Source organism: Rhinatrema bivittatum, chromosome 7 (assembly GCF_901001135.1).
Source record: "Rhinatrema bivittatum chromosome 7, aRhiBiv1.1, whole genome shotgun sequence".
NCBI lineage: Eukaryota > Metazoa > Chordata > Amphibia > Gymnophiona > Rhinatrematidae > Rhinatrema > Rhinatrema bivittatum.
Genome location: NC_042621.1, coordinates 83411457 through 83437254, shown reverse-complemented (window position 1 = coordinate 83437254; position 25798 = coordinate 83411457). Strand labels below are relative to the sequence as shown.

General features: G+C 43.8%; 1 protein-coding gene across 1 annotated transcript in view; it reads right to left on the bottom strand.

Moving 5' to 3' along the window:
* Window positions 1–25798, bottom strand: part of SLC6A2 (solute carrier family 6 member 2) — a 415085-nt gene that overhangs the window by 32582 nt on the left and 356705 nt on the right. Inside the window, exon 14 of the mRNA XM_029608577.1 lies at window positions 3942–4042. Coding sequence (XP_029464437.1) covers window positions 3942–4042 — 101 coding nt within the window. The remainder of the gene's footprint in view (window positions 1–3941; window positions 4043–25798) is intronic.

Below are 25798 nucleotides of genomic sequence, written 5' to 3'. Positions count from 1 at the left end.
GCACACAACAAACTTGTAACTACAAAAGAGGCCTACTGGGGATTTGGCTTCAAAGAGCACCGCTGTCCCAATATATATGAGTCTGCAAAACTGCACACAGATGCAGTGCCTTGATGTACAGTACAACTGGAACCACTGTATGTGCACACAACAAACTTGTAACTACAAAAGAGGCCTACTGGGGATTTGGCTTCAAAAACATTTAAATCAATCAATTAATTAAATACATAAATATCTCTTCTATACTGTTATAGGTTTTACATTTCTTTAGCAAGATGTGCTGCTATTGTATGATGTCCTCATATGCAAACTTAGATTATTTCTTTTATTTATTAGATCTAATGTACCTCTTGATGCAATCAAATCAAAACGCAGTCCGTGTTGGGAGATCATTGATGTGAATTATAAATGCTTCAAATCCAATAAATATTTATGGTTAAACTTTGAAATGTTTTGAGCTCGGGGAAGTGATAGGACCACTAGGCACACAAAAGTGGCCCCAGTGGCTAAAGTTATCTGGCCACACTTTAGACTTAACTGCTGATTTTCAAACAATATCCAAATAACTTTAAACAGGTATATTCAGTAGGATGCTTATCCTGCTGAATATCCAGGATAGCTTATCCAACTAAATTTAGCTAGATAAAATATCCTTTTTAAAAAATGTTTTTATATTGTCCTCATTGTGTGTGGGGGGAGCACTCTCATCATGTAGCACACTATTGTTATACAGTGCCAAAGAATAACAGAATATTTCTGGCAAATACTCTGATTGCACAAGAAAAAATTCCAAATGTCATATATCAGAAAATGTTCACCCATTAATCTGACATAAGCAATGATCGAGTAAGTGTAATTTGATAACATTCAATCTAGCTATAGTTTGCATTCTTCTGGGCTAATGCCTAACAAGAGCTCAATCTCAGTAGGTTAAAATAAAGAACGTCAAACAAGGTCACAATGTCTTCTGAAGAGTTGAGGTACAGGTTGGAAAATGCCAACAGAGTTAATCCAATGGGACATGCTAACTTGCTGTAAGTTTTATAGTTGACATTCACCATCTAGGAATCTGAAGAACATGCTCAAAAGCACATTTTCATTTCCTAAAACTAATGTGGCTATCTAAGGAATACAGACACATTTTCTTCTCAACCTCATATGCTTCAATTAAGTTTCCCTCTGTATTTGTTGAGACATAAGGTAAGCTGCAAAGTTTATTCCATTCAGAAATTTTGCATGAAATTTGCTTTATTCCTGAAAAACCCATGTATTATATCACCCCTAAGAAAAGAAGCTCCCTTGATACTTGACCTTTTGAAAATCTGTACAGCTCTGTTTGTAAATGTCAATGGACAGGCCCCATTTCCTGCATTAATGCAGTCATGGCAATTGGCACAAAATTTGTTTCTTGGCAGAGAAATGCAGATTGCTTTCCTCCATGGATTTTAGTGATGTTGCTACCACTGCTTTAGTTTTCTCTTTACTGCTAGATGTCCTGATTAGTTCTCTTCTCCCTGGTTGCCCTTCTGCCTCTGTCCCTCATCCCCATTGACCCTCCTAATTCCCTTATTTATTTAAAACATATGCTGCACTATCCAGTGTTCAAGGCAGTGTACAGTATAGGAGCATTCATAAAAACAAAATCAAACCAACAGACAAGACAATATTATAAAATATATGAACCTGGTAATCATGCTTATGAAACTTCATCAAACCTTTGCAACTCTCATTCTCCTCTCCGGCACTTCTCCCAATTATCTCTTTATTCTTCTTACTGGCACTACTGATTATCTATGTCCTTCTTCCTTACCATCCCTCTCATTCTTTTCCTTGCTGGTCTCCCTAAGAGCATAAGAACTTAAGAAGTTGCCATACTGGGTCAGATGAAGGTTCCATCAAGCCCAGCATCCTGTTTCCAACAATGGCCAATCCAGGATACAAGTACCTGGCAAGTAGCCAAACACTAAATAGATCCCATGCTACTGATGCCGGTAATAGCAGTGGCTATTCTCTAAGGGGTAGATTTTAAAAGGTTGCGTGTGGGTGTACATGTGCGCGAGCTATCTGGCATGCCACCATGTATGCCTGATTTTATAACATGTACGTGCAGGCGCACGCATGTTATAAAATCCTGGGTCGGCGCACGCAAGGGGGTGCACAATTGTGGACCTTGCGCGCGCTGCCTTATCCCATTCCCTTCCCTTCCCCCCACCCCACCTTCCCCTACCTCCCTCACCCCTTCCCCCCTACCTTTCCCTTTTTTTCGGTTCTGTTTCACAACTTACTTCAGCCGTGGGGTTGAAGTAAGTTGCACGCGCTGGCCAAGTGCCGGCGCGCGTTCCCAAGCACAGCAGCAAATGGCCGCTGTGTCTGGAGCCTCTGGCACCGCCCCTTTTTGCAAGCCCCAAAGTTTTACGCGCATCGCTGGCCTTTTTAAAATAGGCCCGGCGCATGTAACCTTTTTAAAATCTGGCCCTAAGTCAACGATTAATAGCAGTTTATGGACTTTTCCTACAGGAACTTATCCAAACCTTTTTTAAAGCTAGCTACACTAAGTGCCCTAACCACATCCTCCAGCAATGAATCCCAGAACTTAATTGTGCATTGAGTGAAAAAAAAATGTTTCTCTGATTTGTTTTAAATGTGTTACTTGCTAACTTCATGGAATGCCTCCTAGTCCTTCTATTATCTGAAAGAGCAAATAACCAATTCAGATTTACCTTTTCTAGTTCTCTCATGATTTTATGGACCTCTATCTTTTCACCACTTATCCATCTCTTATCTAAGCTGAACAGTCTTAACCTCTTTAGCTTTTCCTTAAAGGGGAGCCATTCCATTCCCCTTATCATTTTGGTCGCCCTTCTCTGTACCTTCTCCAATGCAATTATATCTTTTTGAGATGCGGCGACCAGAATTGTACACAGTATTCAAGGTGCGGTCTCACCATGGAGCGATACAGAGGCATTGTGACATTCTCTCTGATTATTCCTTGCCCTCTTCTCTTCTAGCCCTCCTCCTGATTTTTTTTCTCTCCTGCCTATTGGTTCTCTCAACTCTGTCTTCACTGTCTTTATTTCTCTTCAGCTACTCTCCCTAGTCTCCACCAGTGTGGTTCATACTGAACAGGAGAGTGACATCAGAGGAAATCATGGAGAGAAATATGACGGGAAGGAAAGGAGCAATGATAGACCAGAAGAGAAGGAGGGAGGGAGGGAAGAGGAGAAAAATAGGAAGATTGAAGAATGAAGAAATGATTGGAAGGGAGGAGAGAAGAAACTGAACCGATAGTATGGAGGAAGGCGAGTAGTAAAATAAGGAGCCTAGGTAGGTAAGAGATGAACACATGGGAAGGCAACAGGCTGCAGAAAGCGAGAAAGAGGATATGGTGAGAGGAGAGGGAAAGAAGCAAGGAACTTGCAAAATATTAATAAAAAATAGGCATGAGGAACACATTTGAAATAAAGAGAACTTTAAAAATAAAAGAATAAGAGAAATAACACAACAAAGGTGAGGAAACTGATTATTTAAATAAAAAATATCTGAATTGTGCTAAAAAAAAAGTATGCATAGTTATGTTAATATGAAATAGAATTACTCAAATTTTCTAAGCATTGCCACATAATCTACACCTGAGCTGCTTTCACTGTCCTGTAGTATTTATAGAAGTTAAAACTACGTTTAACAAGACATTAGTATGAGTTTTATTTACCCTTTCTAAAACCTTATCTGTTTTGTAAATTACATTGAGCTTTATCTATTCATTAGCAATGTTTAACAATTACTTTTAGCACAGAATGACCTCATCAACTACAGGGAAGCAGATTCTTGCAACTTTGATAGACTTGAGTATTCCCCAGAAGAAATTCAACTACTAGGACTGTATAATAGTGAACATTAGGATAAAAAATAGTTCCATATCAAGTAAAGAAAACTCTGCTTACCAACAAAAATGCAGGACTAACAAATTTCCAGCACAATCTCCAGTACAGGCCAGGCTTGAATCCCATCATTTGTTCAATGTCTTCACTGAATCTGTCCACACCTGGAGTAAAACACAACCAAAACAAACCATAGTGACCATCTTTCTTCTGAATTAATCCTGTTTCCATCCAAAAGAGATAATTGTACAGAACCTCTTAACTCCATATTTAAAAACTGAACATAATCATTGCAAACGGGGGGAAGTAAAGCCCTGTTGAGAGAAAATCATGCAGTTGTGCAAAGAATTTGAGCATTAATATTAAAATGAATCAACTTTGAAGGAAGAGCTTGTGTAATCTGAAAACCTAATATACACCAGAAACTTTGTCTAATGATAAAAAGCATAACTACCCGCAAACCATCTATTTTCTCCTACACCAGTGCATGTACTGAACCTCTGCAAACACCATCACTACACACAGGAAAAACTGAAGACAAAGCAGTGATGTGCTGGAGGGAGTAACAGGATTTCACCCTGAAACTCAGGGAATTTGCATCAAACACTAAAAATCTCAGGGACGCTCTGTGTACAGCTCAGCCACTCCCTGTCCTCAGTAAACCTGCAGAGAACAAGAGAACTGGGGCGAGCCTGGAGTAGACACTGCAAGCAGCATATGGGGAAGAAGTGGAGAAAGGCTGCAACACACACAGAACTCAGTCTGCAGCTGTGATTCCTGCACTTGGGAATCATTCAACCAAGGGTTGATTGAGGATGCATAAATCATCATGGAGCTGAGACAAAGGGGGAGGGAGCAAAGAGAGCGCTGGGGTCAGGGAGAGAAGAAGGGTTATCTCAAGAGGAGGGACTGGTGATGGTGATGGGTGGGAGAAAAAGAAAGCGTGTGGGGGCTGAAGAGAGAAAGCTGGTACATATTATTCCACTCCTTCCCCCTCCCCACTGTCTGCTAATCAACAGCAATCTCAGGGTGATCACAAATCTGAAGTTCCCAAGTAAGGTAACTAGGGCAAGGGTCAACAAACTTTTTAAAAATAGGGCTACATTGCTGGCACTCATCTGCGCAAGGGGCTGGTAGGCAGTCCCTCGTGGAACAGGAGTTGGGGAGCTCATTGAGTGGGAATTTAGCAGCCCCTCCTCCAGCGTGTTGTCACACAGGTGCAGTGGCAAGAATAGTCTATAGCACAGTGAAAGGACCAAAGCAGCACCAATAGGAAGGGAATGGTGAATAAATTGGAAAATGTCATAATGCCTCTATCGCTCCATGGTGAGACCGCACCTTGAATACTGTGTACAATTCTGGTCGCCGCATCTCAAAAAAGATATAATTGCGATGGAGAAGGTACAGAGAAGGGCAACCAAAATGATAAAGGGGAATGGAACAGCTCCCCTATGAGGAAAGACTAAAGAGGTTAGGACTTTTCAGCTTGGAGAAGAGACGACTGAAGGGGGATATGATAGAGGTGTTTAAGATCATGAGAGGTCTTGAACGGGTAGATGTGAATCGTTATTTACACTTTTGGATAATAGAAGGACTAGGGGGCATTCCATGAAGTTAACAAGTAGCACATTTAAGACTAATCGGAGAAAGTTCTTTTTCACTCAACGCACAATAAAGCTCTGGAATTTGTTGCTAGAGGATGTGGTTAGTGCAGTTAGTGTAGCTGGGTTTAAAAAAGGATTGGATAAGTTCTTGGAGAAGTCCACTACCTGTTATTTATTTATTTTATTTAGATTTATATATTCTACTTTTTGTACTTTTTCAGCACTTCAAAGTGGATTACATTCAGGTACTGTAGGTATTTCCCTATCCCCAGAGTTAAGTTGACTTAGAAAATAGCCATTGCTATTACCAGCATTAGTAGCATGGGATCTTCTTAGTGTTTGGGTAATTGCCAGGTTCTTGTAGCCTGGATTGGCCACTGTTGGAAACAGGATGCTGGGCTTGATGGACCCTTGGTCTGACCCAGTATGACAATTTCTTATGTTCTTAACTTTTATTTGTTGGGACCTATTTGAAAGGATTTAAACCAAAACTGAGCCGCCTAATCCTAATGCAGAAAGGTGTGATAACAGAATGAAATGGTGTACTATATCAAATGAAATGCGGCTAATATATCGAGTAGTATCTACATATTTTGTGCCAGTGTCAAATTGTCTCTGTATTGTGTCTAGACTGGATAATAAAATAATCTTGGTATTATGAAGCTTATGAAAGCCAAATTGATATTGATATTAGGGATATGAATCGTGTGCCCGATCATCTTAACGATCGAAATCATCTGGCAGGAGAAGAAAATCGTGTTTGGCACGATTTTTTAGTTAAAAAATCGGTTTTTCCGATTAGTGCTCGTTAACGGGAGTTAGCGCGCGCTAACAGAAAATGATACAATTTGACACTTTTCAGGTCAGTTAAGGTCAGTTTAGGAATGAATATGTATTCCTATTGGCTGCCCTCTTATTTATTCATGTTACCAAGGTTCCCACTGACAATATATGGGGGATGGGAAATGGAAACAGTTGGTAGCTTGACAAAAAAGGTAATGTGATCTAGGGATGTGAATCGTTTTAGGACGATTAAAATTATCGTCCGATAATTTTAATATCATCTTAAACCGTTATGGAACACAATACAATAGAGATTCTAACAATTTATCGTTATAAATCGTTAGAATCGTGAGCCGGCACACTAAAACCCCCTAAAACCCACCCCCGACCCTTTAAATTAAATCCCCCACCCTCCCGAACCCCCCCCAAATGAGTTAAATAACCTGCGGGTCCAGCGGTGGTCCGGAACGGCAGCGGTCCGGAACGGGCTCCTGCTCCTCAATCTTGTTGTCTTCAGCCGGCGCCATTTTCCAAAATGGCGGCGAAAAATGGCGGCGGCCATAGACGAACACGATTGGACGGCAGGAGGTCCTTCCGGACCCCCGCTGGACTTTTGGCAAGTCTCGTGGGGGTCAGGAGGCCCCCCACAAGCTGGCCAAAAGTTCCTGGAGGTCCAGCGGGGGTCAGGGAGCGATTTCCCGCCGCGAATCGTTTTCGTACGGAAAATGGCGCCGGCAGGAGATCGACTGCAGGAGGTCGTTCAGCGAGGGTTCCGGCGCCTCGCTGAACGACCTCCTGCAGTCGATCTCCTGCCGGCGCCATTTTCCGTACGAAAACGATTCGCGGCGGGAAATCGCTCCCTGACCCCCGCTGGACCTCCAGGAACTTTTGGCCAGCTTGTGGGGGGCCTCCTGACCCCCACGAGACTTGCCAAAAGTCCAGCGGGGGTCCGGAAGGACCTCCTGCCGTCCAATCGTGTTCGTCTATGGCCGCCGCCATTTTTCGCCGCCATTTTGGAAAATGGCGCCGGCTGAAGACAACAAGATTAAGGAGCAGGAGCCCGTTCCGGACCGCTGCCGTTCCGGACCGCCGCTGGACCCGCAGGTTATTTAAGTCATTTGGGGGGGGGTTCGGGAGGGTGGGGGATTTAATTTAAAGGGTCGGGGGTGGGTTTTAGGGGGTTTTAATGTGCCGGTTTTGCGATTTTTTTGATTTTTCACGATTTTTCACGATATTTTACCCCCCCAAACGGCAACAATACGATTCCCTCCCCCTCCCAGCCGAAATCGATCGTTAAGACGATCGAGGACACGATTCACATCCCTAATGTGATCAGTCAATATGACTAGAACTTGTGCCCTATCCCTGATACCGGGAGTGTTGTGATCTTCCTGCATGCAGTTCCATATCCCTGATACTGGGAGTGTTGTGATCTTCCTGCGTGCAGTGCCCTATCCCTGATACCGGGAGTGTTAGGATCTTCCTGCACACAGTGCCCTAACCCTGATACCGGGAGTGTTGTGATCTTCCTGCATGCAGTGCCCTATCCCTGCTCAGTGCAGGAAAATCACAACACCCCCGGTATCAGGGATAGGGCACTGCGTGCAGTAAGATCACAACACTCCCGGTATCAGGGTTATGGCACTGCGTGCAGGAAGATCAAAACACTCCCGGTATCAGGGATATGGCACTGAGTGCAGGAAGAACACAACACTCCCGGTATCAGGGATATGGCACTGAGTGCAGGAAAATCACAACACTCCCAGTATCAGGGATATGGCGCTGAGTGCAGGAAGATCACAACATTCCCAGTATCAGGGATATGGCATTGCATGCAGGAAGATCACAACACTCCCAGTATCAGGGTTAGGGCACTGTGTGCAGGAAGATCACAACACTCCCAGTATCAGGGATAAGGCACTGAGTGCAGGAAGATCACAACACTCCCAGTATCAGGGTTATGGCACTGAGTGCAGGAAGATCACAACACCCCTGGTATCAGTGATAGGGCACTGTGTGCAGGAAGATCACAACACCCCTGGTATCAGGGTTAGGGCACTGCGTGCAGGAAGATCACAACACTCCTGGTATTAGGGATAGGGCACTGCGTGCAGGAATTTCACAACACTCCCGGTATCAGGGATAGGCACAAGTTCTAGTCACACTGACTGATCACATTACTTTTTTTGTCAAGCTACCAACCATTTCCATTTCCCATCCCCCCAACCATCACCTCAGTGGGAACCTTGGTGATATCAATAAATAAGAGGGCAGCCAGCCAATAGGAATACATATTCATTCCTAACTGACCTGAAAAGTGTCAATTTGTATCATTTTCTGTTAGTGCGCACTAACTCCCGTTAGTGCGCACTAACCCGATTAACGATTTTTTTTAACGATAAATCATTAGAATTCCTATTGTATCATGTTCTTTAACGATTTAAGACGATTTTAAAATTATCGGACGATAATTTTTTTTTTTTTTTTTAATAATTTTTTCTTTATTGAACATTTTCAAATATGGATTACAATTTTCACATTTCTGTGCATAATCAGGAAATTTTAGTGGACAGTTTAATATCACAAATAAAGAATAGTAATCCATTCCAAACCTTAAACACATCTATCTCACTAAATACAAATAATGGTGGGGACCGAATACTAGAAGAAATTATACCAATACAAAATCTGAGAGATTGCTGCCAATTGTATACTTATTGACCTATTCTCTTGCAGGTAAAATTACATTCAAATTTTCTTCACTTTTATCCCTCAAAAATACCTCAAGGTGTGAAGGCTCCAGAAACACATATTTTTTTCCTTGAAAATTAATAAAACATTTACTTGGATATTTCAAATAGAATGAGGCTCCTATTTCTAATATTTTTGTTTTCAAGGCTAAAAATTTCTTTCTCCTTGCCTGAGTAGGCTTGGAGACATCAGGAAATACATATACCTTCTGCCCGCAGAATGTTATATCTTTATTTTTGAAGAATTTACTAAAAATGAACTCTTTGTCCTTTTCTAAAACAAAAGAGACAAATAATGTAGCCCTTTTGTTTATTAAATCCAAAGAGTCTTCCAGAAATGTAGATATTCCTGGTGTACTATCCTCTAATCCACCAGGAATATTACTATTCTTAATTGGAAAATAATATATTTTAGATATTAAGGGTATCTCATCACAAGCTAAATTTTCCCTAACATATTTAGCAAACATTTCTGAAGGTGATATTAATCTTGTATAGGGAAAATTTACAAAACGTAAATTTTTCACTCTAATAAAATTTTCAATATTTTCCACATTAGAATGCAATACCATATTATCAGCAGTATGACAATTTTCTAACATTTTCACGTTTTGCAATTCTGTTGTTAAATTATTAATTACAACCTCAACATCTTTTAATTTTGTCCCTTGTTCTTGTATCAGAGATCTATTTCCATTCGCTATTGTAGTAAAGGAAGAGTTCATTTGTGTCATATTAGAATCTAGCTTTACCAACATCCTCCACAAATCACCCAGTGTGATTTTAGATTCGTCCATGGTAGCTAGCCGAGGACTATCTAACTGCACCAACAGATTTCCTACCCCTGCTTCCTGCTGTATCTGCTTCAAGCAGGGAGGCGTTGCAGACTCCAGCGGCCTCGAAGATAATTCAAAGCCACTTACATTTGCAGCTTCTCCGTTGGGAATATCACATCCTGATGTTCCTCCTGGGGGTTGCAGAGGCGTAGGTCTTATGCCAGGACTTAAGGAGGCTTCCAATGAGTCCCCTTCACTGTCCTTCCGTGGCAACAGGTGAGCATCCATGGGACCCGTTTTCTGCGGAGCCAGAGATGATGTCACCAACTTGGCTTTTCTTTTCCGCCCCATTAATCCGAAGAAAAATTAGGGTGGTCTGCAGGCAATCTGCAGGCGATCAAAGCCGATCTAAGCCGCGCACGCCAAAGGGGCGTGCGCGGCTTCGGCGGGCACTGGCCTCGACGGGGCGCCGCTATCCGCGGGTTTTTACCCTCGCGGCTCTGGCAGATGACGTCAGCGGAGGAGTCCCACAGCTGAGCAGGATGGTAATTAGTGCAACTCCGTTGAGCCAGGCAGGTTAGCGGCAGCGTCTCTCTCCCCACACAATCGCCGGTCCCGCTCTCACCTCGGCACCGCGGGCTTTTACCCTCACGGCTCTGGCAGATGACGTCAGCGGAGGAGTCCCACAGCTGAGCTGGATGGTAATTAGTGCAACTCCGTTGAGCCAGGCAGGTTAGCGGCAGCGTCTCTCTCCCCACACAATCGCCGGTCCCGCTCTCACCTCGGCACCGCGGGCTTTTACCCTCGCGGCTCTGGCAGATGACGTCAGCGGAGGAGTCCCACAGCTGAGCTGGATGGTAATTAGTGCAACTCCGTTGAGCCAGGCAGGTTAGCGGCAGCGTCTCTCTCCCCACACAATCGCCGGTCCCGCTCTCACCTCGGCACCGCGGGCTTTTACCCTCGCGGCTCTGGCAGATGACGTCAGCGGAGGAGTCCCACAGCTGAGCTGGATGGTAATTAGTGCAACTCCGTTGAGCCAGGCAGGTTAGCGGCAGCGTCTCTCTCCCCACACAATCGCCGGTCCCGCTCTCACCTCGGCACCGCGGGCTTTTACCCTCGCGGCTCTGGCAGATGACGTCAGCGGAGGAGTCCCACAGCTGAGCTGGATGGTAATTAGTGCAACTCCGTTGAGCCAGGCAGGTTAGCGGCAGCGTCTCTCTCCCCACACAATCGCCGGTCCCGCTCTCACCTCGGCACCGCGGGCTTTTACCCTCGCGGCTCTGGCAGATGACGTCAGCGGAGGAGTCCCACAGCTGAGCTGGATGGTAATTAGTGCAACTCCGTTGAGCCAGGCAGGTTAGCGGCAGCGTCTCTCTCCCCACACAATCGCCGGTCCCGCTCTCACCTCGGCACCGCGGGCTTTTACCCTCGCGGCTCTGGCAGATGACGTCAGCGGAGGAGTCCCACAGCTGAGCTGGATGGTAATTAGTGCAACTCCGTTGAGCCAGGCAGGTTAGCGGCAGCGTCTCTCTCCCCCACACAATCGCCGGTCCCGCTCTCACCTCGGCACCGCGGGCTTTTTACCCTCGCGGCTCTGGCAGATGACGTCAGCGGAGGAGTCCCACAGCTGAGCTGGATGGTAATTAGTGCAACTCCGTTGAGCCAGGCAGGTTAGCGGCAGCGTCTCTCTCCCCACACAATTGCCAGTCCCGCTCTCACCTCGGCACCGCGGGCTTTTACCCTCGCGGCTCTGGCAGATGACGTCAGCGGAGGAGTCCCACAGCTGAGCTGGATGGTAATTAGTGCAACTCCGTTGAGCCAGGCAGGTTAGCGGCAGCGTCTCTCTCCCCACACAATCGCCGGTCCCGCTCTCACCTCGGCACCGCGGGCTTTTACCCTCGCGGCTCTGGCAGATGACGTCAGCGGAGGAGTCCCACAGCTGAGCTGGATGGTAATTAGTGCAACTCCGTTGAGCCAGGCAGGTTAGCGGCAGCGTCTCTCTCCCCACACAATCGCCGGTCCCCCGGACGATAATTTTAATCGTTGAAAAACGATTCACATCCCTAATTGATATAATGCTATGTGTTGGTCAGGAAATTCTGAAAATTGTTTTAACCAACTGTTTCATTCACTTTTGCAAGGAAGGGCAGGGATGAGATGGGCAGTAATTTAGAAAAGTGTGGGGTTAACAGATAAATGTTTAAGTATTGGGCATGCAGATACCCTTTTCAGGGAGTTTGGCTATCAGAAGACAGTGATAAGTTAACCAGATTAGTGAGGAAATCTCAGCATGTCAAACAGCTTTTAATAGTGTTGTGGAATTGTTTGGTATTCACCTTCCTACCTCACATTTTTTATGCACTATTTTCCTTTTTTCAACTTCTGGGAGAAGGACATTGATTCAGGCTGGGGCTGGACAAAGAGATTATGATCTTATGATCCATTATTCTTTTGTTTCTTATCATGCTTTTTGCTCTCCTTGCATAGATATTGTTCTTTTAGTTATAGTAAACTATTTTTCTTTTGAACACCACTGCTGCGTGGGTTTTTTTGTTTCTCCTACTTGCTGAAGATGATCTAAGTGAGTACCATTTGGGAAAGGAGAGTAAGGATTGATAATCTGAGATACTAACCTCCTCCCCGCTGGGTTAGGGTTAGGGTTAGTGTGATTGTGAAGGAGAGGACCGGGACAATGAGAAATGTCTTGGGCATTGCTGTAGCTCCAAAACTAAGCTGGGAGTACACATGTAATTCAAAAAATGCACATTATTAACCTAACAGCAACTGATTCCACCTGTATGTAATGTATTATGGATTTATGTAGCACAAGTGTTCATTGGCCCATGGTTTTCCAATTTCAGGTATTCTGTCTCATTCATGTGTACATATAATTTATTTTTTATGCACAAAATCTGCTACACCACCGAAAAGCTTTTAGCAAGAATTGTTGAGTAGAAGAAGTGCAAAGAACTATTGCTGTCGTTACTGCTTTTAAACCACAGTTTACCTTCAAGTCTGCTCTAATACATAAAATGGAGATAAATGAGTGTCAAACCTAGATACGGATTAATTTTAAACAAAAACATGCACGATATCTTCAGTTTTGCATGAATGTACATTTTAAATCATATCTAAGGAATCTACTGTATAAAATATAAAGAAACAGATAAGAGCTCTGCCACTTATGAGTGATATTCATGAATAACGCATGAAACAAAGCCTGTATATTCCTTTGAAGTAAAGTCTTTCAACATGGCATGAAACCTTGATTGCAATTAAACTAGATCAGCTTAATGAACTTCTGATGCTGATCTGGACTGTAAAGTAGAGATGATGTTTTATATTTGGAATAATTTAGTGCTCTCTATACTGAAAGAAGACTACATTGAATAAGGTTGATAATTCAGATGCTGGCTTAGATATTCAGCCACACTGCTTTGCTGAATATACCTGGCTATATAAGCCAGATAAGGTGATCTGGCAAACTTTAGAACTACTATTCGGTAGTCCTGAGGTTATTAAAGCTTTTCTCCCATTCTATGACAACAAGAAAAAAGCTTAGTAAATGAGTTCTTATGTTAGCTGAAAATATCTGGCTAATTTAGCAGAACAGCTGGCTCTGACTCAGAACACCAATGCCCTGGAAGGAGTTTGGGCAGAGTTAACGGTATGAGTGGCTCCTAACATCAAACGTGATAGAGTAATGTGGATTTTAACTACATCTTCTTTCTGTGCATTGTGACCACGTTAGCTGTGCAAAAAGGATTTTATCACACATAAGAGAGAGAGAGAGAAAGGTAGAGAGTGTGTTATACAAATCAACTCCTTACCTTTCATGGATTCAAACTGCAGAGAATCTTCAGTGATGTCAACTTTGCTATTTGTACCTCCTACCCAAACCCCACACTGAGTTAAAACTGCCCCCTCTTACAGTGGTAAATATCGAAAAGTACCATATTATTCTCTACAGAGAGGCGCTCTCTCGCCCTCTCACCTTTTCTTCTAACACCTCTCCCCCCCCACGCTGGATTAATCAGCACAGCCTTGTGCAAATTACCAATGCGATGTGGTAGCAGATTAAGTGCCCTAACCATCCCGCCCCCCCCTTTTTTTTTTTTTATCATTGGCACTATTTCTGTTATAAAGACAGCATTTTGATAAATCTAGGGGATAGCTGGACAAATGCACTAAATATTAGGGATTTGCAGAAGAAAAATTTTGTTTTGTTTCGTCCATTCATTTTATGGGGATCCCACTTCAATTTCAAAACAAAAAACATTAATTTATTCATTTGATTTTTTTTTCATTTGTCATTAAACTCAAAGGGGATAGCAATGCATTGCAGCTTATTTTGGATTCCAGATTTTGGATTCTCTCAATTCCCATGAAACTTGTGGAAAGAAATAATCAGAAGGAGGGGAAAAACTACAAGATACCTAGACTGTGGCAAAGTGGTACCAAAACTGGCATGAGTAGCCTAGGGCTCTATAAAGGGGCAATGGGTACCAGAGATGGTGCAAGTTTTCCAAGGCATCAGCAGAGGAGCAAACAAGCAGCAAGAAGGGGTCCAAAATAGGTCAGCAACAACAGTGGCATGAACCTTTTAAGGTAGCATGTGAGGCAAAGTGTTACCAAAAGTGGCATCAGCATCCTAAGGCAAAGGGGGAACAAAGCATAAAAGGTGGCAGGGAAAATCCCAAGGCACTGATAAATGGGCCAAATAGCACAAAGAGTGGTATCAAGACACCAAAGCAACATGAGAGATGCTAATCAGCCCCCTGAGTGGCAGGAACTCCTCAAGGTATAAGGTCCTGGGTATGGCAGCAAGGCAGGCACAGGGTGCTTTTAAAATATGCTTTGAAAATGTGTTTTCTATAAAGTTATTATTACTGCACTATGAATTTACACTGATTATAGAGTTATTGAAAATTGCTGACATGTCAAAATATGCTGAAATAATAAAATATAGGCCAAAAGTAAAAAGATATATCAAGTTTCATCTCTGTCTTCTGTAACATATACACTGTAAAATAGTATTGTTGACAGAAAAAGACCAAATGGTCCATCCAGTCTGCCCTACAGGTTTCTTATGGTAGTAAATGCCATTCTATGCAGGTTATCCCCATGCCTTATGTTAAGGAGAGTAATGCTTACAATTAAAACCAAGCAACTGTCTAACCCATAACAAATTACTGCTAGCAATATTTTTAAGTGGTGAGCTGTCTTCCTGATAATTCAGACAATGCTGCTTGAATGTGCTTTGCTTTTAGACTTGACCATAGAAGCAGTCCTGTACTTTACCTCCAAAATAAGCATATCAATACCCCAGACCATAAAAGTCAGGGCCCAGCGTTGGCTGTTGTCAGAATTCAATACCTCTTTTACCCCCTCCATCAAAGCAGAGAGCAATGTTAGAGTTGTGTCAAAAGCATCAAGGCTAATTGGTTAAGGCAGGGTAGTAATCCTCCATGCCTTCTGTTAAGGGTAGTACCTGCCGCTCCGTGCAGGTTACCCCATGCACCCTTTTCTTCATTGCTATCCACAAATCTTTAGGGATCCACAGTGTTTATACCATGACCTTTTTGATTCATTTACTGTTTTCATTCTCATCTCCTCTTCTGGGCATTCTAGGTATCAATGAAGAAATATTTCCTTATATTGGCTATGAGTCTTCCCCTTGCAGTTTCATTTCATGACCTCTAAGTCTACTGTTTCTTCCAACGGAAAAGGTTCGAAGTTTGTACATCATTAAAACCTTTCAGGTATTCTGATGCATGAACTTCAAATCTTTTCTGGGCTCAATTTACAATAAATCACGACTTACAAGAATCCAAGCTCATTAATATATATGAGATAAAATTATAACACCATCCTATTAAGAGGATGTTGTGTTAATGTCAACCAATTGGGAAAATGAGATGAAAACAAACTCTCTCATTGGTGTGTAAATTGGATTTAACCTATTTTGTAAACATTGCTCTCTGAAACTGCTTCTGAATTGCCTCTCATGGAATATTCCAATAAAAGATGTTACTTAAGCTGCCAGTATGAAGTGTTTATTTTGGTTAAGCCACAACAGTTTTTGGTGTCCCTGGATGGATATGACATGAGAAGGAGGGGCAGTGTGGCATACCCGGGTGGTGAGTGAAGGTTGGTCCCTATCTTGATTCTCTGGATGGGGAGTCCCAGTTTTTCTCTTCCCTTGTGTGGGATCCCACCCGATTTGGATATTTTTGCAACATACTAGCTGGTGAGAAAAATATGTTTTATTTGGGGGTTGTTTAGTGTATAATTTTATTTAGTAATAGGAGTTGGTAGAGTTAACCTTTTAATTTTTTTTTTTATAGGTTGATGTTCCTTGGTAACTAGATAGTGAAGTTTCATTGCAATTGCAAGCGGCACACATCTGGGGTTACTGGGGCAGCCTTTCCTGGTAGTCAGGATTAACGTTATTGACATATTGTTGTGTGAGATAGCTCCTTAGACTCTGGCCCAGATTTTTAAACTTATATGCGGGCGTAGATTTGTTCACGCAACCCGGTGCGAACAAATCTACGCCTGATTTTATAACATGCGTGCGCAGCTGCGTGCATGTTATAAAATCCAGGGTCGGCGCATGCCTGCCCGAGGCAGGTGTAACTTGTGCGCACTGGCTCGCCATCCCCCAGCATAGGCCTCTGTGCTGGAGGACTCGGGACCACCCCCCCGAACCACCCCCTGACCCGTCCCCGGACTGCCGCCACACCCCTGAACCCGCCCCCTTCCCGCCCCTTTTTCGAAGCCCCGGGACATATGTGCATCCCGGGGATTGCGCGCACCGCCGAGCCTATGCAAGATAAGCTCAGTCTGCGCAGGGGCAGGCAGGGGCAGCTTTTCGGGGGTTACGTGCCTAACCCTTTGAAAATCTGCCCCTTAGGGTTTACAGTCCTTGGGAGACAGAGCAATTGTCATTGTGATTAGCCTCAGAGTGGCAGTCCTTGGAGGTGTGAGATCTCTTTAGGGTTAGTAAGAACATCCTCAGTGTGTATGTTTTGCCTGTGAAAGAGTGCTTGTTCAGTTTAACTGTTTTGGCCACAGATTTCAATACCTTCAAAATGTGTGGGTAATGCATGAATGATGGAAGCTTTGTTTTCCTTCCTATAAACTTTGGGAAACCAGAAATCTTGTTGCACAGCTGAACATAATCTCCTGTCTGTAGTGATAAACTGTTATTCATTTTTGTCCTTGTCTGCTGAGGCCAACACTTGTAAACCTCTCTTCTCCCCTCTATGGTGGTGATGTTTGCTAGGAAAACAGAGATGTCTGAGAGTGTTTATGATAGTTATGTTCTTTTGTGTGTCTATAAACTATGTATTTTTCTGTATAGCATGAAGTCTCAGAGAATCCCTATTATAGAACTATTGTTTTTGAAGGTAAAATACATGTAATAATGTGCTAGAGCAGTGGTTCTCAATAGGTATGTCGGGACACGCTGGTGTGTCACGAGATCCTGAGAGGTATGTCACAGAACCAGTAGAAGGCAGCTGTCTCCTTATCAGTCCGGGTGGGAGTTGTTTGATTTCACTGAGCTTCCCGCGACTCCAAGTAGGTCCTTTCGCTTCCCTCATTGCTGCCCTCCCTTCCTGGCCAAAGGTACCGCCCCCCGATGATATCACCAGTGGCGCCAGGAAGATTTTAAAAAGCAGCATGGGCGGCAGGCGCCGTGCGCCGAAGGAGCGCAACAAAGGGGCCTTCCTCTTTGTGCGCCCATTCATGCCACCCCCTTCAACACCACTTACTAAGACTGCGGCTCCTCGAACACTCTGGACTCCAGCAATCATCCCTGCAACTCCTGAGCCCCCTTCTTCACATAGCAAGTTTTTATACTACAAGCCTTGCTCACTCACAATATATATGTTAACCCTGTCCACATTGAAACCCACACATACCTACATCTCCTACAATAAAACACTATCAAACTACCAAAACAGTCACATTGTTTCAGCCCTTAGCTCACTTTATGGCTCCCCACTAGAAACGCCATTCTCACCCTTGATCCATTTAAACATAATGATACACCCATTACCAATACCTATACTCAAATACCCCTTCCTAAATTCTGGACAACCCCTCCACACCCATCAACCCCACCATCATAGATCCCTCATTCCTATCATGACCTCACCACTTACACAATTTTTAGGCCTCACTATATTCTCCATAATACTATTTAATGCACAATCCCTGGCAAAAAAGACCACCATCCTCAATGACCCCCTAATTGACTCCAATCCAGACATCTGCACCATCACGGAATCCTGGCTGAAACAAACCGACACAGTAATCCTAAACCAACTACCAACACACATTTATGATATACTATCCATTCCCAGACTCAAAAAAAAGAGGAGGTGGCATATTCCTAGCTACCAGAAAAGAACAGAGACTAGTTCCCCAAAATGTCACCACCCCACCTAAACATGAAATTTGCCTCTTCAAATCTTCCCAACTACAAATATGTCTAGTTTACTCCCCCCCAGGTCTCCTCGAAAATGACCCATCCCCACTTATCGAATTTATTGCTGAAAACCTCGACCTTGACATCCCAACCATTATACTTGGTGACTTCAATCTCCATGTTGACTCATCTTCTCAGTCACCCTTCCTGTGAAGCTTTTCTCTCCACACTCAACGCCATGGGATTACATCAAATTATAAACTCACCCACACACAAAGCTGGACACACACTGGATTTAATCTTTACCAATGAAATTATCTGCATATATGAAACACCCACTTGCTCCATAATACCCTGGTCCGATCACTATCTCATAAAAACTAAGCTATTGTTTAAGAAAATGCTCATTTCCTATCCCCCCTCAACATCACCTTCCAATTTAGAAAACCCTGCTCAAGAGATGACCTATCAATCTCCCTCACTAAAGCCCTACAAAAAATTGACCTATCTGACACAGACTCTGCCTTCCACACCTGGGATAACATCACTAAAGACATAGCCAACAAACTATGCACCCTCACCTCAAATTCTATAAATCCCTCTCATTCTAACAAAAAACCCTGGTACTCACCTGAATTAAGAATCCTCAAACGCGACCTGAGAAATAAAGAAAAGAAATGGCGCAAAGACCCCTCCCCCCCCCACAACACTTGCCACTTACAAATCCACCCTACATTGCCTACAGAACATCCACTCAGAAGGCCAAACGTGACTTCTATGCACGTAAAATTCATGACCTCCAATTTAATCCTAAAGCCTTTTTTCATACATATCTGACCTCACAAAACCCCACAACCATCCCTCCGCCCTCATGGACTCCAAAAACAGAAGTAACGACCTCGCCTACTTCTTTAACAACAAAATCTACAAACTTATCTCCAGCTTTCCCCCATTCTCCCCCCATCCCAACTCCCCCCCCCCCCAACCATCCCAGTGCCCTGTTGGATCATCTTGAGACCACATCTAAATTAGAAATAGAATCTCTCTTAAAGAAACTGAAACCTGCCACCCACCCAGCTGACGCCATCCCCTCCAAACTTTTATTAACTATCCCAGACGTAATAGCCAAACCCCTTGCCAACATCATTAATTGCTCCCTCACTACTGGCAAAGTCCCCACCACAGTAAAACAAACAATCGTTAAACCCATTCTTAAAAAAACAAACCTTGACCCCACTGAACTTGCTAATTATCGGCCAATATCCAAACTACCTTTTCTAGCTAAAATCATGGAAAAGGCTGTCAACATCTGTCTTTCTGAGCACCTAGAGAAACATAAAATACTTTTCCCGTCCCAATTTGGATTCCGAAAACATTTCAACACTGAAACACTTCTAATCACCTTCTCAGACATCCTTCTCAAGGACATGGACAAAGGACAATCCTAAATCCTAGCCATGCTCGACATCTCAGCTGCATTTGATACTATTAACCATGAAATTATGCTACACCAACTTAAAAACATTGGCATCTCTGGAATTGCCCTGAGCTGGTTCAATTCCTACCTTGACAATAGACAATTCAAGGTTAAACTTGTAAACAGCATATCAGATCCCCTCAACTCATCCAGAGGAGTCCCCCAAGGCTACTGATATAAGAACATAAGAAATTGCCATGCTGGGTCAGACCAAGGGTCCATCAAGCCCAACATCCTGTTTCCAACAGAGGCCAAAACCAGGCCACAAGAACCTGGCAATTACCCAAACACTAAGAAGATCCTATGCTACTGATATAAGGCTCATGTCTATCCTCTACCTTGTTCAACATTTATATGTTACCTATCTGCCATCTTCTAACTGACCAAGGCCTCACTCATTTCATTTATGCGGACGATGTCCAAATTCTTTTCCCTGTAATGGACTCCCTCCCTAACGCATTAAAAATGTGGGTCAACTGCCTCACGTCAATTAATACCCTCCTTAATATACTTAATCTTGCCCTCAATACTACAAAAACTGAGCTCCTCCTCATATCACCAATTTAACGATCATTGCCCTCGCAAACACAACATCTAACTCCAATTTATCACATTTCTAACAAAACTCACGAAACCTGGGAGTCATCATAGATAACCAGTTTAACTTTAAAAAATTCATAAACACCACCACCAAAGAATGCTTCTACAAACGTCATGTACTTAAGAAACTCAGACCCCTCCTCTACTTCAATGATTTCTGTACTGTTCTCCAGGCCCTCATCTTTTCTAAAACTCACTATTGTAACGCCCTCCTGCTTGGCCTCCCCAACTCTTCCATCAAATCACTCCAAATGCTACAGAACACTGCAGCCAGAATCCTCACCAACACACGAAAAATGGACCACATCACTCCCATCCTAAGAGACCTCCACTGGCTCCCCATCTCATTCAGAATCCTCTACAAGAGTCTCACCATCATTCACAAAAGCCTTTACAACCAGGACCTTAACTGGATGAATAACTCTCTCTTTTTCCACTTCTCTAACAGACCTACCAGATCTGCCTACAAAGGGACCATACACACACCTGCTCCCAAACTCACACACCTCGGCTCTACAAAAGATCGGGCACTATCTATTGCAGGACTCACTATTTGGAACACAATGCCTCCTACTTTACTTTTGGAACCTAACCCACATATGTTCAAAAAACAACTGAAGCCCTGGCTCTTCCAACATGCATTTAACTAACTTCCTTACTTCCCCTCTCCAATATCCCTTCCCCCTCACCTGAATTAGCTTTTCTCCATGTATATTGATGCCCACATTACCATGTTACATGCCTCTGCAATATGCTACTTAAGACATTGATGTATGACCTGTGTATGGTCCTTCTCCAGGGTCTTCTTCAGTTCTGTGTTCACTAAAGAAGACCCTGGAGAAGGACCATCTCTACTTAACAAGAAACTGGAGGGGAGTGGAGAGTAGATGAAACTCCATTTACAGTAGAAAAGGTATGGGAAGAGCTGAAGAATCTGAAAGTGGACAAAGCCATGGGGCCTGAAGAGGTTCATCCCAGGATACTGAGGGAACTCAGAGATGTGCTGGCGGGTCCGCTGTGTGACCTGTTCAATAGATCCCTAGAAATGGGAGTGGTGCCGAGTGATTGGAGAAGACGGTGGTGGTCCCGCTTCACAAGAGTGGGAACAGAGAAGAGGCTGGTAACTACAGACTGGTTAGCCTCACTTTGGTGGTCGGAAAAATAATGGAGTCTCTGTTGAAAGAGACAATAGTGAACTATCTACAGTCGGGAGAATTGATGGACCAGAGGCAGCATGGATTCACCAGGGGAAGATCCTGTCAGACAAATCTGATTGACTTTTTTGACTGGGTAACCAAGGAATTGGATGAAGGAAGAGTGCTCGATGTTATCTACTTGGATTTCAGCAAAGCTTTAGATACAGTTCCGCACAGGAGACTGGTGAATAAAATGAGAAGCTTAGAAGTGAGTGCCGAGGTGGTGGCATGGATTGCAAACTGGTTGATGGACAGAAGATATTGTGTGATGGTAAATGGAACTCTCTCTGAAGAGAGAGCGGTTTTAAGCGGTGTACCGCAAGGATCGGTGTTGGGACCAATCCTGTTCAATATCTTTGTGAGCGACATTGCGGATGGGATAGAAGGTAAAATTTGTCTTTTTGCAGATGACATTAAGATCTGCAATAGAGTGGACACGCCGGAAGGAGTGGAGAGAATGAGACGAGATTTAAGGAAGCTGGAAGAGTGGTCGAAGATATGGCAGCTGAGATTCAATGCCAAGAAGTGCAAAGTCATGCATATGGGAAGAGGAAATCCGAATGAACTGTATTCGATGGGGGGGGGGGGGGGGGGGGGGGAGGCTGATGTGCATGGAGCAGGAGAGAGACCTTGGGGTGATGGTGTCTAATGATCTGAAGTCAGCGAAACAATGTGACAAGGCGATAGCAAAAGCCAGAATTCTGGGCTGCATCGAGAGAGGAATATCGAGTAAGAAAAGCGAAGTGATTATCCCCTTGTACAGGTCCTTGGTGAGGCCTCACTTGGAGTACTGTGTTCAGTTCTGGAGACCGTATCTCCAAAGAGACAGAGACAAGATGGAAGCGGTCCAGAGAAGGGCGACCAGAAAGGTGGAGGGTCTTCATTGAATGACTTATGAGGAGAGATTGAAGAATCTAAATATGTACACCCTGGAAGAAAGGAGGAGCAGGGGTGATATGATTCAAACTTTCAGATACTTGAAAGGTTTTAACGATCCAAAGACAACGACAAACCTTTTCTGTCGGAAAAAAAATTAGCAGAACCAGGGGTCACGAGTTGAAACTCCAAGGAGGAAGACTCAGAACTAATGTCAGGAAGTATTTCTTCACGGAGAGGGTGGTGGATGCCTGGAATGCCCTTCCGGAGGAAGTGGTGAAGACCAGAACTGTGAAGGACTTCAAAGGGGCATGGGGTAAACACTGTGGATCCATAAAGTCTAGAGGACGTGAATGAAGAGTGGGTGGCTCATGGGAGTGACGGCTACTGCCTGGAGATTATGCTCTTATTCAATGAACATGCGCACGGTTTGTGCGACTCCAGCGTTGCTCTGGGCTTCAGCAGCAGGAGGAAGTGTGGAAAAAAAGGATTTGCATTCACGAAAAGCGGGGAGTGGCTTGCTTGTCACGGCGGTTGCTGCCCCAAACTAAATAGGCCAGATACTTTACTTTCAATGCATATCCAGCATAGCTCTCTGCTTCAACGGCAGGGGAGAAGTCTGATACTTCAAGCAAATCCAACATAGCTCTCTGCTTCTACGGCAGGGTAGAAAGTCTGATACTTCACTTTCAACACACATCCAGCATAGCTCTCTGCTTCAATGGCAGGGGGAACGTAGAAAGGTGGATCTATATACAGACAATAACCAACAAGAGTTACATAGTCTGGGTAAACAAAGGCATGGGTGTAGCTTGCTTATTGCGGCGGTTACTACCCCTAACTATGGTAGATATTCACTTGGATGTAGTTCCAACACTGCTCTCTACATTAATGGTGCGTGTGGAGGGGAAATGGAACCAAAGGGTTACTAAGAGCCAAGAGTAACAGAAGTATGAGAGAAATAAAAAAAAAAGAAGAAGAAAAAGTGCATAGCTTGCTGGGCAGACTGGATGGGCCGTTTGGTCTTCTTCTGCTGTCATTTCTATGTTTCTATATAGTTCCCTATAGGGATGTGCAGAGGGACGCCATACATTGCATTCGGTATTCATATTCGTTGGGGGGCAGATACATTGCATTCAGCAAGGGGGGGCCCCCCAATACGTTAATGCGTTCATTCTTATTTGTATCCCGGCTACAATTGAACTAACTACAACCCCCCACCCTCCTGACCCCCCCCCCCCTAAGACTTACCAAAACTCCCTGGTGGTCCAGCGTGGGGTCTGGGAGCTCCTGCACTCACGCCCTCGGCTGCTGGTATTCAAAATGGTGCCGATAGCCTTTGACCTTACTATGTCACAGGGGCTACCGGTGCCATTGGTCGGCCCCTGTCACATGGTAGGAGCAATGGATGGCCGGCACCATTTTGAATACTGGCAGCCAATGACCCGAGTGCAGGAGATGGCTCCCGGACCACCCGCTGGACCACCAGGGAATTTTGGTAAGTCTTGGGGGGGTCAGGGGGGTGCTTTTTTTTTTTTTTAATTCACTCCTTTAGATAGCCGAATAATTCGGCAAAGATTCGTTGTATTTGTGGGGAATTGTGATTCGTTTCGTTTCCCCATGGATACAACGAATATGGCCCTACACGTTGCAGATTCCCAATACGTTAGAAACGAATGCGCACCCCTAGTTCCCTGTCACACTCTTCCGTTTAACGTCACTGTATAAATTTGATGATAACTTTCTAACACGACTGGTTTAACATGGCACTGCGCGTACACGTACCACAAAGAAACCTGAGATCTGCAAATAAAGCTCTACTAACTGTCCCCTCTGTCAAATCAGCACATCTCACGCAAGTAAGGGAAAGAGCACTGTCACTGGTTGGTCCTGTACTCTGGAATACCATGCCACTCGAAATAAGACTACAGACAAATCTGAAATTATTCAAAACTAATCTGAAAACCTAGCTTTTTAAACAAGCATTTTATAAAGATAAAGAAAAGGAGAAAAATAGTTGAGCGATAAGGATGCACCAAGCTAGAAGTTTTTAGTAACCTACATAAGCACATTCATGTTAAAATCAAACTGCCTAATTTGTCCTAACAATCAGGTTTAATTTACACACCTAGTTTAATATTTTAAATTGTTACCGTACTATGATGGCACATGAGTAATTTGTAATCTATACCACCCATATTTCTCTTTATCGTGCCCTTCTGTAAACCGTTGTGATGGTTATTTAACTTAACGATGGTATAGAAAATTTTTTAAATAAATAATGCTTCTACTCCTTTCTATTATGCATTTCACATTCTCATCTCCCAGTTTGCTTCTCCATGTTGTTCCCCCTTGTTCGATGTAAACTGGCATGATGTCCCTGACAAATGTCGGTAAAGAAAAGCCTTAAATAAATAAATACATTTCTCTTACATTGAGCCTGAGGAGAGGCCACTCTCACTTCCTTCTCTGCACTTCCTTCTCTTCTTTCTGGCCCAGTGGGAGGCTGTTTCCTCCTTCACCCAGATCAGAGCGAGACATTGCCAGCTCCTGCTGTTCTGGGCCTGATGGGACACAAACTTTATCTTCCCCTGCTGAGTCTGGGAGTGATGCTACTGATGATCTCTTCACCCTGTGCAGGGTGGGGGAAAGGAGGTTGGGGATGCTGGGAAGATGAAGGTGGAACGGAGAGGGAGTGTGGGGGCTGCTGAGCAGGAAGGGGTAGGAAACAGGGAGTTGGGGTAGCTGGACAGGGAGGGAGAGTCAAGCAGGAGAGACAGGGAGCACAGGGAAGAGGATGTGGGGGGTGGGAATGCTGGGCTGGGATGTGAGTATGAGCGGATGATTGAAAGGGATGTGAGTATGAGCAGATGATTGAAAGGGAGTGATGGGAAAGTGATGGATGATGGAGGTTTGGAGGGGGAGTGACGGGGTGCGAGAGCCATAATATGTCAGTTTGGGGAATGTGCATTTCTTCTCTCTTTGCACTTTGCTTAGTGTAGGGAAGATTTATATTTCTGTTTGTAGCTCTCCAGTTTTGCACTGCATGCAGAGTGGCTTTTTCAGGTTTCCATTCCAGTTTTTGTCTCCATATTTGTAATTTGTGGCCTTTTATTCTGTATTTGGTGAAGGTCAGATCTGAATGTGTGATTGAGATGAGGTTTTTACAGGCATGTAGGGATTTGTATCAGTCTGATTTGCTGCGTTCTCATATTCTCAATAGGACATGCACTGGTTATGCACTGCTGCCGTTTCATAGGTAGGGCTATCGCTGTTTGAGTTCTAGGAGTTAGTGTTGCTATGATATGTTACACATGTGCTGAGTGTTTTTATTTTTCAGGTTTTGTATTTTACAATGCATCTGGTAATAAGGGAGTTTGTGTTTCTGTTACTGAGATAGCACCAGAATCTGAATATCTTT